We start from the raw sequence: 12,431 nt of genomic DNA on the forward strand, positions 1-12,431 counted from the left end.
GAACGGGATAGTTGAAGAAGTATGGTAGAGGCCTTTGCCCGGCAATGTGCGTAACCAAGCTTATGATGATGATGATGATGATGATATTACCAGAACATGTATTTCGATTTTTCATGCTAGTTATGGCCACCTCTTCCAATAACCCAGATTAAGGGCTAACATTGTGCTACCTGACAGAGCCTTTTTTTAAATTCCATAGAACATAATAAATTACTATCCTGTACTTAAATATATGCTAAAAAAGCTATGATGTATTACGAGCATCTATTCTGCGATTGATTGTGTAAGTTTTTTAGCAATGTGCGCACATTGTGAAACAGACATTACAGTGGCTTGTAGCGGTCATTCACGGTGACCCCGCCAAAAAAAACGGCATTTTTTTCGTTCAAGAATTGCTACGCGCCGAATAACTGATCGGTTTGGCTAACAATGTTGACAATCTTTTTCAGTTTAGATGATAGCAGGCACTTTTCGACCATACGCAACCCTCAAACAGCGTTCCCCAACTTCAGGCGAAACATTAGAAGTATTTCTTTCAGAAAGAATGTTCTTGTTCCCTGTTGAGTTTGTCAAGTATACTCGAGTTTCACAAGAGTTGCCTTTACCTGAAAAATCAGAAATTTTGTCATTGCAGCCATCTTGTCGGAAACTATTGCCTTTTTCTCGAGCATCATTTTGACAGACCGTATAGAAATCTCACTTCACGAAAGCTCTGATATCTATCAGTTTTACAAAGAAGCTTATTGTTTTATAAATACCCAAAAACGTTTTTACAGCAGGTCAACTTGTGTATATTTGCTGCAAAAGGCTATATATAGCTATATATATCGGCTATATATAGCCTAAGCTTAAAGTGTTTCAGGTAATTACATCTGTTGCTGTAGAGCTTGAATGGATGACCTCCGACGCTTCAAACTGTGGGTAGAGTATTGAGCAGAATTTATCCCGATGTCCTTAGAGAAGCAGAACAGCCACAAAGATGGAATTTGGCTGAACATGGGCGGATATTGTACAACCTGATGGGAAAACCAGAAGCCTGCGGGTAAATTACGAACTTTGCAAAAAAGACTTCTTAGATACGTGCTCTTAAAGTGGACAGTGCGGTAATACGCGTTGACTCTCAATGTTCTTGTAAAAGTGCATGCAACCGGAAGTTCTACTCATATTAGGCAGAGATGCCGTGAAATTTTAGGCTTATGTCTTGCTCACTTCTAAGTTGATATAATGCCTGTGCTGTACGAGCGCCGAGCAATATTTCGAGTTCGCAGATGGTCCAACTGCTACCTTCAGAGAACTGATAGTGGCACTGACTTCATAATTCCGGAAATAGAGGGCACATAATGTCTGATGTGCGTTCCAAACATAAGTGTTTGTGTGTGATTGCGTTGTACAAACAAAATATGCTTGATTCGTATGGGAGCATGGTTTTAGAGTATGTCCAGACAAACAATATTCCTGCGAATGCTGCGATGAGAAAATCTTAGTTTACCTTGGTGCAGTGATAATGCAACATATAACAGTTACACGGCTTTACTCGAATGGAGCTCACCGAACCGTTTTTATTTGTATCCCCTAAATAGATGTCGCATCATCACAACCATCAAATATTCCTACTACGCTTTAAGATTCAAAATTTCCAGCGACTACAGCTGACAAAGCTTTCTCAATGCTTAAAGTATTAACTAAATTATAAGAGTTCTGAACATTCTCCTAATCACTCCTGTTCGTCCTACTGTCACGTAGTAGTGACGGTAAAGGATAGAGTAGCAATACTGTGAACGACGAAACTAACTTTTACGGGGTGAACCTGTGCCCACCAAAAAAGGCTACACTTAAAGCACAACGATATAAGTGAGCACAGTCGGCGATCGTTGCAACTCCGATCAGCGGGTCAAGCATGTCAGCTTTTATACATCAGTCATCGAATGCTCCGGAGCAATAGCTGGTCCCCGCATGTCTTCCAGAAAGTTCTACACCATTCGCGTGGCACAAACGTGACATCAGATTACGCAAGGATTGGTGACAACAGACAGCGGATAGAACCATTTGGGAAACTTCCGATACATGCAGGCGCTTCCTGCACTGTGCGATACCATTTCTTCACCAAGACTACAGGAGATGCCTACGGGCTTTTGCGATGGCTGGTTGATGTCATCGCGCAGCATTTTGTCGACATGTCTTATTTTCACGTTCTCGCATCGAAACTCGGTAAGGGCTCTGGCGCCGTGGTCGAGCACATTCTTCAGTTATCATTCGATGCTTTGCGACTGGTGTTTGTCAAATCCTAGATGACTTCGAAAAGCAGTCTTTGTGTTGTCGGAGGAGATTACTGAGCTGTTGTTGCTAACTCATGGGGATACTTTGATGTATGCCGAACTCTGGTTCGGGAACTATAATGGTCGGGGTAGATGCGCAGAATCAGAGAGAACAAACACATTGATGGTTTCCACAATTTGCTCGATGTGCGCGATCGTGGTGCCCTGGTTTATCTGCTTCCCCTCCTGGCTGAAGTTTATCAAAAACACTTTCGCTTGCCCTCCGTGCAGTCGGGCGATCCCTCTTGCGACGAAAATTTCATGGTTTCATGGTCGAGCAATAGACATTGGTCGCCCTCGATGACGCCTTCTACGTCTGCGGGTGTTTCGGTGCCGACAGAGATAACAATGCTGGATCGGGGCAGGATGGTCACTTGATCTTCAAGCACACTCAAGGCGTGGGGACTGCGAGAGATCTCCGGCGGTATGGTTTGGTCTTCCGACAGCATTATCAACTTCGACTTCAGGTCGATGATTGCGCCGTATTGGTTGAGGTAATCCATGCCGAGAATAGCGTCCCATGAAAACTGTTGGAGGATAACGACGGTGGCAGGATAGGTCCGGTCGTGAACACTAATTTCTGCTCTAAAGATTCCAGCCGGTATTATGAGGTGTCCACCAGCGGTCCGAATTTGCGGGCGTTCCCATGCAGTCTTAAGTTACATCAACTGGGCGGCAGTGGGTCCACTCATGACGGAGTAGTCAGCTCCTGTGTCCACTAAGGCGGTGTCTGCGTGGCTGTCGAGAAGCACGTCGAGGTTGGTTGTTTTTGCCTTGCGTTGCAGTTAGGTCTTGGCGCCGCATTAGGACTGCGTCACGTTGGCCTGTGGCTGGTACGTGTTATCGTCAGGTCGTCTTTCATTGGCGTGTTCTTTGCTTCCAGACATCGTTGTGATGGCAGCGTCTCGTTCATATGTAGTCGAGAAAGGATTTTTGGCGTCTTCATCGGCGTAAGAGGATTTTCATCAGTTCGACGGACAGTAACCGCACCTCCATCGGCTGCTGCTTTTAGTTTTCTAGATATGGGTTCGCAGATGGGCCCCATGCTGTACTAGTGTATGGTTGGTGTTGCGGCGAGAGACAGCGGCCTGATGAGGGCAAACAGGACGGTCGTCGACAACTCCACCTAGTGGTGGCGAGGTAGCCGGCGATGTCACGATGGCGCTCCTGAAGCTGTGGACGCGGCGCGTTGTAGGCAAACCATCTCAGTCCCAAGTTGCGGTATTGGCGTCGGCGGTACACATGGCCGGCTTCTTCACAGTGATAGCAGAGCGGGCGGTAGTCGGTGGTTCGCCAAATGCCCGTCGTCCTCGCGTAGCTGCGCTGGGCGAGGGGCGGGCGTGCAGGCAGTGGCGGTGTACGATGAAACTTCGGCGGACGGCAACCATGACGGCGGGCGATGGCGGCGTAGGTCATCGCTTCCGGGTCGGGCTGCGGTGATTGTGGTTGCATCTCAGGAACTCCAAGCGATCGCTGAACTGCTGCTCTCACGATGTCGGCGATTGAGGCCATTTGAGGCGTCGGCCTTGGAAAGAGCTTCTGTAGTTCCCCACGAACGACTACTATGGTGGTCTCTCGCAAGTTGTTGCTGCCGAGTGCTTGAACGTCGATGCAGTTTTCGGTCAGTGATTACACGGCCTTGTTCGCATATCGAGCCTCTTTTTAATAGTTGTGCCTTCGGAAATACATTCGGTAATGGTCTTAGGTGGGTTGCGTATGAATCCGGGGAAAAGCTGTTGCTTCTAACCGCGCATCATGAAGGGAACGTTTTCCTCTTTTGACTTATCTGGCTCGGCATGCCGAAAGAGGCGAGTCATCTCCTCCGTAAAAATCGCGATGTTCTTGCTCGGCAGCTGCATGCGAATTTCCAGTACAGCTTGGGCTCGCTCTTTGCGCAGGACACTCGTTAACGTCTGCGGGAAGTCATTGTGGAACAGGTGCCACGTAATCAGGGTTGATTCTCGGCTCTACAACCACGTCCTGGCGGCGTCCTCTAAGGCGAAGTATACATGCTGGAGCTATCATTTTTGAAGCTGTCTGCGTCTTCTAGTTTACAAACAAGTGAACCAAGATGGCAAGAGGTTCAATGAAGAGAGGCACGTACCCACTGCCTTCATGGCGCAGTTTGCTATACGGTTCGTGTTAAAGACGTCCATTGAAAAGTGGGACATACCTAGCGCATTTGTGGCGTGACCTGTTAAAGCTTTGGTTGGTATAGGTGGCGTTAAAGCGCTGGACAGATAGACAGACACATAGACAGACCGGTAGACAGAAATTCACAGACAGACAAACAGACAGACAGACAGACAGACAGACAGACAGACAGACAGACAGACAGACAGACAGACAGACAGACAGACAGACATATAGATAGATAGATAGATAGATAGATAGATAGATAGATAGATAGATAGATAGATAGATAGATAGATAGATAGATAGATAGATAGATAGATAGATAGATAGATAGATAGATAGATAGATCTCAGGAAGTGCATGAATTATGCTAACTATGCCAACGTATGCAAATAACGCCCATAATATTCAGTACAATTAGGTTAGTGTATTTGCTGAAATTCAGTAGGATGTAATCAAGCGCACGTCTGTCCTAAATACTCAGTGTCGGATGATCGCTTGACTCCAAGGAAAATGAGGATCCGATCTTCATATTTCTTCAAGCTTGAGCCATATGCCGTCCTTAGGGTAGGCCAATACGAAGGTAGATTCAAGCTTCAATGCATTCTCCTGCAATAATAAACAGTGGGTGGATTACTGCACAAATTTCACATTTACCCACCATAGTCAGAATGAAACAAGTTGAGCAATGCTGATGCCACAGTGATAATGGAACTTTTTTTAAGCACTAGTATATTCAATTTCTAAGACGAGATAAATATCCATGGAACTTGAGACGAAAGAGCGAACAGTGGTCAAGTAGCGAAATCAATCTTTTGCAATGGTCATGCTCGAGGTACATGGTTACATAGCACTACATTCAATACATAATACTCCACAGTAAAAGATGTTGAATAATGAAATTCGTGCACTTCGGGTAAAAATCCGCAAATGTTTATAATGCACACGTCATAGTGAGCTCCCGCGCAGTAAACTTGACCACCTGGGGTTCTTTTACTTCAAGCAAAATCTAACTTTACGAGCGCCTTTCGCAGTTCGTCCCCATCAAACCATGGCTTACGTGACAGGGATCGAACACAGGATACTGAGCTGAACTGCGCAACTCTATACCCAGTGTATTACCGCTACGTGTAGTGGTGAAACAAAGAATGTCGCTGGATCTATCGTTTGGCATGGGGACATCTTTGCGTCATTGTCCTGATACACAGAAGAGAACGTGTCGTATGTTGGCTCTAGGGATATACCTCGCTTGATCACCTCATTCCACTAATTATGATAATGGAGCAATATAGACAGAGAAGCTTACGGCAATAATATTTGCTAGTGGACGCGTCTATACATTGAATACGGAGCTCAAGTTAGCATAGATATATCAATTATATAGAGAATACAGACTTTTAGTTAATATAAGCCGTATTCATACCTAACGAATATCAGTTCTGAATTATTGTATTTTAGTTCTCCTCGATAGAAACAAAAGGGTGTTTGGCTTTCTGTTGCAACTTTTGCCGAATATTTCACGATGAAGCGGGCACCTTAAGGTGACGGTCATCCAGAGCGAGCTTGTACTTTGCCATGAGCTTGGCCATTGTGAGTTTTATCTCAAACTGAGCGAAGCGCATGCCGACGCAATTCCGAGGGCCTTGACCAAAAGGTTGGTACGCCGCAGGATCTACCAGGCCTTTGTTTTCAGGATTGAATCTGCAAAGAGTTTGAGGCAAGGAGTGCAAATAAGATTGAAAAATACATCATTGTTGCACTCATGAAACAAAGGTTTCTTACCAAGAAACGTTTCCGTGTAGCGATATCTAGTTTACCGGCTGAAAGCGATATTCGTCAAAAGCTTCCATTCCATTTCTTTCTGAAAACATTGAATGTAGCATATTTCTTGAATGTTTTGTTCTAAGATATTATGGTTTGGGTAAAGCGACGCTAATAGCTTAACTTATCAGGGATGAAATGCTTTCTTCCATTAGCTACCGGACTGAATTGATGAATAGAGCTCTTGGCGTTGTATATTCAAGCGGCCGCATTTGCAAAATGTTTCGGATTGTTAGTTGCCTTAGATATTTACCGGTTGAGTTCACAAATTAAATGTCTAACATCACAATTGGCTGCAATACACAGTTTTAGAGCAAGGTCGTTTTGGGAAGTACGCGCTAATATCTCACGAACAGCACGACAAATGGAACTGAGAAGGCCAGAGTGCAATGGCCGTAGCACAGATATAGAGTAGTATCTCTTCTGAGCAAGTCATTTCGCTCAAAGAGCATGCGTAGTGATCGAAGGTCATTGCCTTGAATACCCATAGCGCATCAATGGAAAGATATCCAAAATTATTTATATTGCATTTCTCCGACCGTAGCTGCATAGGTATTCAATATATTTTTGGTTCACCCCTAGTTCGCCTGTGTATCAGGCCATGCTACAAGAACTGTCAAAACTCCCCATATGATAAGACGTGCACCCCCTGGTTATAGATAATTAGTCCTAAGATAACAAAAACCAATAAGTCCTAATTTACTCTTTCGTCACCAATAGCACTACGGTATTTTTCGGTCAAAAATTTCGGGCAGCACCCACATGGCCTCTCTGTCTTACGACTTCAGAAAACTGGGACAACTCGCCACGTGAAAGCGACGTGTACGCATTAAAGATGCTTTATTAGTTTTGAAAAAGTGGGAACCTTCAGCGCAAAGCCGGAGACTGCCCCTTTCTGAAAGGGGGAGTCTACGCCAATCGCTCTGGCACTCGAAACTTGCAGCTGCCGGCAAAAAGGATGTATTTAAGTATAACGAATGAATAAAGCCTTTAATTTAGCGAATGGGACGGCTCTCGGCCGTTGTTGGGGATAAGGTAGGAAAAGAACCTAGGTTGCCGGATTGTTGGCTGAGGCGCATCGTCATCTCAGTCTTGTCTTTGATCTTCCGCCTTATGCAGGCTCTGATATTATTCGGAGCATGTTCCTTTCAATCGCTCTCGCACGGGTTGGTCGACTCCTCCTACACTAGATAAAACAGACCACATTGCCTGCCATATATCGTGATAGATTTCAGTCTTTCAGCGTTAGTTTGTATTCGGTTACTTAAGATTCGAATATCTTCGCGCAGTAAGTGTTCAGTGTCGGAGCTCCCTTGTGAAAAAATTGCGCTGCTCCAAATGAGATGCTGTAAATATGCTCTTCATGACTCCTGATAACGTTTGCATCGGGTGTAAGTGTTCCCAATCGCAGCTTCTCTGATTTGGTGCCATTTACAAAGTATGTGTGGTGTATATGCAGTGTTGGCCATAGCTTTGTTGAAGGAAGCCTTTTCTATGCAAGTAAGCCCGCCCTTGGCGTCAAACACGCGCACTGTTGTACCTTCTAATAGTCTCTGTTTCTGTCTGCTGTTATTTTGGTGTCAATGTAATGTATCAGTGCTCTGCTAGGAGAGCCTTCGGCCCATTGTTCCAGGTATGGATTGCGGTCCGCAGCGTTTGGCGAGGAAATGATGTGTGGGGTGGTTTACGTATGTTCAAGCCCACCCGTCCGTGCGGCAACTGCGTAAGGAGCTGCGTTTCACCCATCCGTACCAGCATGCCCCTGTATCCATAGCATTCCAACACTTGTGCAATTGTCGTGTATTCTCTTTATCTCTCTTCCAGTGTCGTTGGCCATAGCTTCAACTGTCCTAGGCGCTGTCAATTCGGTCATCGCTTCGTACGATGCGCAGGCTATTGATTTCACACACTCTTCCCTACAATGTCCCCCATGTCAATGGGAATGTTGTTGACCACTCCCCATATGTCAGAGGGTTCTGCCTGCATGGTTGCACACCCTTAAAGCTGACATGTATGATAGCCATGCCGTTGGGGTGCAGATCAGCTAACCCCGGCCATGCTGGCTGTATTGTTTAAAATTGCAGCGCCCGTGTAGATGTAAGTGGCGTGCTTCGAAGTTTTTTGTGCGATTCTCTTCTGTGTTTCGTCTGGCGATATGGCATTGTTGCCTCCGTATGGTCTGTGGTGTTTGTAATGGTGGCATTGGCCTGCCTGGCGTGGTCTTGTTTATCCTAGGCTATGATCTGTTTTCCTTTAGTCGTGTTTTGCAACAGGGATCGCATTCGAACTCGCGCTCCAGTCATTAGGCCCCGTATGGGTAGTATTGCTACGCGCTTGAGTAGGTCCTCGTTCCTCGTGCGCTTAGCTGGCCCAGTGATCACAGGAAGGGTGGCCCTGTGTAACTTTTCGATGTCCCAGAAATTTCGTTCAGAGAAGTCGTACACGGGTGCCTCGTAAAGAATGCTTCCAATCACGGCTGCATTTGCGAGCGTTTCGTGCGCTTTCCGACGCGCTTCACCATATTTGCTTGATATTCATCAAACCATGTGCAACAGCGGCATTCATATTTGCTTCAGTATGCGAATCCTTTGCTGAGGGCTGTTGCAGCTAGCTATCTGTGCTGTCAGGATCTTAAGTTTGTCTATTGGTCGGCGTAATACCAGTTTGGCCGATGTATAACGTAATCTGCTTGCTCAGATTAGTTGCTTTTTTTTCGTCTACGCGATCAGTTCCGTCTTCTCTGGCGACAGTTGCAGTCCGAGGTTATCTGAAGTTTCGGTAATGCTGGGGATCGCTGCTCGCAGTTACATTCGCACGCTCCGCTCGTCGAAATAATCTACCGCTTGCGTCCATATTTTGATATCGACCGTGTAAATACTAAAGAGGGCCGAGGGTCATGCTGAAGACGTTATTCCCACAAGATGCCTCCAATGTCGTGGCCATATTGAACAGCATAGGCCCGAGGATGGCGCCCTGGGGTATTCCGCTATCCAAGACTAGGTGTTCGGACTCCATCCCCGTGCGCTGCCCTTAAGCTGGATTGTTTTGCTTTGAAGGAAGCTACGGATCACTTGTGTGCTTTTTGGCTAGGGTACCTGGCTGCCAATTCCTGTAGGATGGCCTCTTGTTTGACATTGTTTATGCGTTACGCATATCTACTTCATCAAAATAGTCTGGCACCTGTTTGCGAGACTAGTCATCGGTCATTCTCCGGAGCAACCATAGGCAGTCATGCGTGCCCATGGTTGGACGAAATTTTGCCTGCGCAAGGCGCAAACAAGATTGTACGAATTTGATGTAGTGCTCTTTTCTAATGTTTGGCATCATCTCTACCAGTTTGCAGACAGGTAACATTAAAGCAATGGGGGATAGAATAATTGTTTTTTGATGTCTTTGCCTGGCTTCGGTATCGAGTAGATGAGAGATACTTTTAGTGAATCTGGCACTACTCCTGATTACCAGTATTCATTGAAAATTGTTAAGAGCTGTTCTTGAGCTTCATTGCTTAGCCTTCTATGTTCTTGCCGAGTCGATCCATCGTGCCAGGAAGCAGACTTCCTCTTAGCTTGTGGGAGGGTCACGAATAGCTCACCAAGCGTAAAGCGTGTGTACAGCTCCGCTTTCGCATCGTCTCTTGTGCCAGGAGGCAGCCGTTCGGGAGGCCTTTCGGCAGCATGCGAGAAGAAAGCGTGAATGAGTCGGTTTTCCGGCACTGCAGGCTCTTCTCGCAAAACGAGTTCCGCGATAGGGGGCACGCTTTTCTTTCGGCGAAGCAGGCGCCTCATTATCTACCATATCCTTTCTAGGCCGGGCTTGCGGCCAAGCATCGCGCACGTACTTTGCCATGCATCTGCTTCTAGATGTTGTTCGTGTTCCTTAATGACCCGATATTTATGTTCATGGCGCATGACATCTTTGTGAAGCTTTTCTTTATACCGGGATTGCCCTCTCAAACAGTTGACCTTCCACCATAGGCTTGCAAGGTGCATGTTCATGTCAGTTGTGGTGCCATCGCCTCGAACAGTTTCTGTGAATAGTTTCTGCTCTGGCATCCGCGATCATAGGGCTCAATTGTTCGAAAGCCACTCGCAATTTTGTCCACTCAAAAAATGCAGTTTCCTTCCTCTGTTGAGTATTTTGTGAGTGGTCGTGATAACTATTGGTAAATGGTCATTTCGCCAAGTCTTTAATTCGACTTCCCATTGATTTATGAGCTCTGGAGTGGCTAGTGTCAAATGCGGTGTTATTTGCTGTTGTTGCGCGTGTAGCCTTACGGGGGTTCATGTTTCTGCTACGCTGCATATGTACAGAGTTGACATTTTAAGAGTACCGTGTAGTGTACGCCCTCTCGGATTAGTTTGGCGTAGCGCCGATTTCGTGCGGGGAGTTAGAATCTTCTGCCACTAGAATGGGAAGGCCTCCGGCTTGTGCCTGCAACTTCCCGAGCCTTTCGTAGGGTTTGTTGCGGTCGCTGTCCGTTAGGGATCTGTAGAATGCGCAGACTGCAGCCATTGGTCGGTGGCTTCACGAGAGCAGCTTTACTGCCATATTTTCTGTGAAATTGTAACACAAATTTGCAGTTGAGTTGCCATGGAATCGTGTCTAACAGACCAGCTTGGCTTTGTGCTTGATGTTTTCCTTTGCTCTGGTGTAGCATTCAAGCACCTTGAAAGGTTAGATAACCTTGAATAGTACAAGGTCCCCTTTTCTCGCATAGCAGCACGACAAGGGGTTTTAAATTTTGCATTGGTTCCTTCAGTGTCGCTTCATTCTGCCTAAATCTCCGACAGTTTCATTGGATGCATACAGGTCTTGCGGTCATCATTCATCTGCTTACTTACGTGTTTTAGTTTATTCGTGTTTCTGTGGTATATTTCTCTGAATTTGCGTGAATATTGCTTGGACTTTTGCTTGTATTCAATTGTGAATGTCTCAAATTCCTCCCGTAAGTTCTTTGCGAGTCGCTGGGTGTTAATGTGACTTTCTTACATTAGTCATTATGTCTTTCCTGCGCATACGGCCAACCTTAGGCTGTGGGTAGTTTTGACACTGACGGTGCCCGATTCCGCTGGGGCTGTATAGTCGCAGCGCATTACGGCTAACTGATCGGCCGATCCGACTGCTCGAAAGCGCACGTATTCCTCCGTCTACCGGCATCTCTGATTCACCTTCGTTTCTGATTCACATTGCCGTGGCGTGAGTGGTTGCTGCACATATCTTTGCTCTGGTAGTAGTGGTGCGAGTATTTGCTGCAGCAGTGTGCTCAAGTCGATTACTTTCCTTTCTTAGTTATTTTATTGGTTGTTCATAGTCAGTGGGAAGCGTAAGCTATTCGGACGTTCCCGCCAGTACTTCTTCAGACCAAGTCCCTGTCCTCTGACCATCTGCTACGTTCTCCACGACTTTCTTAGCCTGTTTCGGCCCGCGGATAGAGGAAGCTGAACCTTGCTATATATGGCCCTGTTGCTGGCATGCAACACAGAATGTTCGTCGCATTCCTTGCGTTCAGGATGCTTCGTACCGCACTGTTTACAAAGTTCGTCTGAGGGGTAATACATCACAATGTGTCCCAATCCTGTGACACGTATAGCAGGCTATATTCTTCGGCCTGTACTCGTGAACGCTTGTGATATCATAGTCGAATAGGAGCCTGTTTTTGGAGAGATTCCGTGTTAAAAGTCATTAGCAGCATGTTTGTCTTCCCGAGCTGCCATGCCTTAGGATAGTTGCAGTCTTGCACCTCAAGTGATCCTTGATATATTCGATGGTCTGGCCGGGACGCACCTTGATGACCCCCGGCTCTTTCAGACCTTCTGCGTTGGCGTTCTTTCAATTGAGACTTCATTCAAGCGAACGACACCACTCACTTTCTCAGCCAGTCGAGTCAGCACCGCAAGCCTCTCCACGTGTTCTTCGTCCATGGCGGTAACCTTTATGTGGTTCGCTATAGAGTCGTAGTGGAAAATCGGTAATTCTACGTGTTCCCAACTTTTTGTCGTCATCTCTACTGCTGCTGTTATCGCCTGTTTAGGTATGTCGTGCACGTGTATCTTGTAAAGAGGCCTCACCGAGAGTGCAAAATGATGTCAACTTACCCGTGTGAGGCGAAAGTGTTCAAGCTTGACTTTTCTGTTTGGTTTCTGCTTAGTGAACAAAGAC

General features: G+C 46.2%; 1 protein-coding gene across 3 annotated transcripts in view; it reads right to left on the bottom strand.

The window, feature by feature from the left end:
• Window positions 1–4,890: 4,890 nt before the first annotated feature.
• Window positions 4,891–12,431, bottom strand: part of LOC135916852 (cytochrome P450 3A2-like) — a 50,406-nt gene continuing 42,865 nt past the window's right edge. For all 3 annotated transcript variants that reach the window (XM_065450281.2, XM_070522540.1, XM_065450280.1), the window contains 2 exons: window positions 5,987–6,152; window positions 4,891–5,060 (listed from right to left, as the gene is read on the bottom strand). In XM_065450281.2, coding sequence (XP_065306353.2) covers window positions 4,980–5,060; window positions 5,987–6,152 — 247 coding nt within the window. In that variant the 3' untranslated portion in view covers window positions 4,891–4,979. The remainder of the gene's footprint in view (window positions 5,061–5,986; window positions 6,153–12,431) is intronic.

This window comes from Dermacentor albipictus, chromosome 7 (assembly GCF_038994185.2).
Source record: "Dermacentor albipictus isolate Rhodes 1998 colony chromosome 7, USDA_Dalb.pri_finalv2, whole genome shotgun sequence".
Taxonomy (NCBI): Eukaryota; Metazoa; Arthropoda; class Arachnida; order Ixodida; family Ixodidae; genus Dermacentor; species Dermacentor albipictus.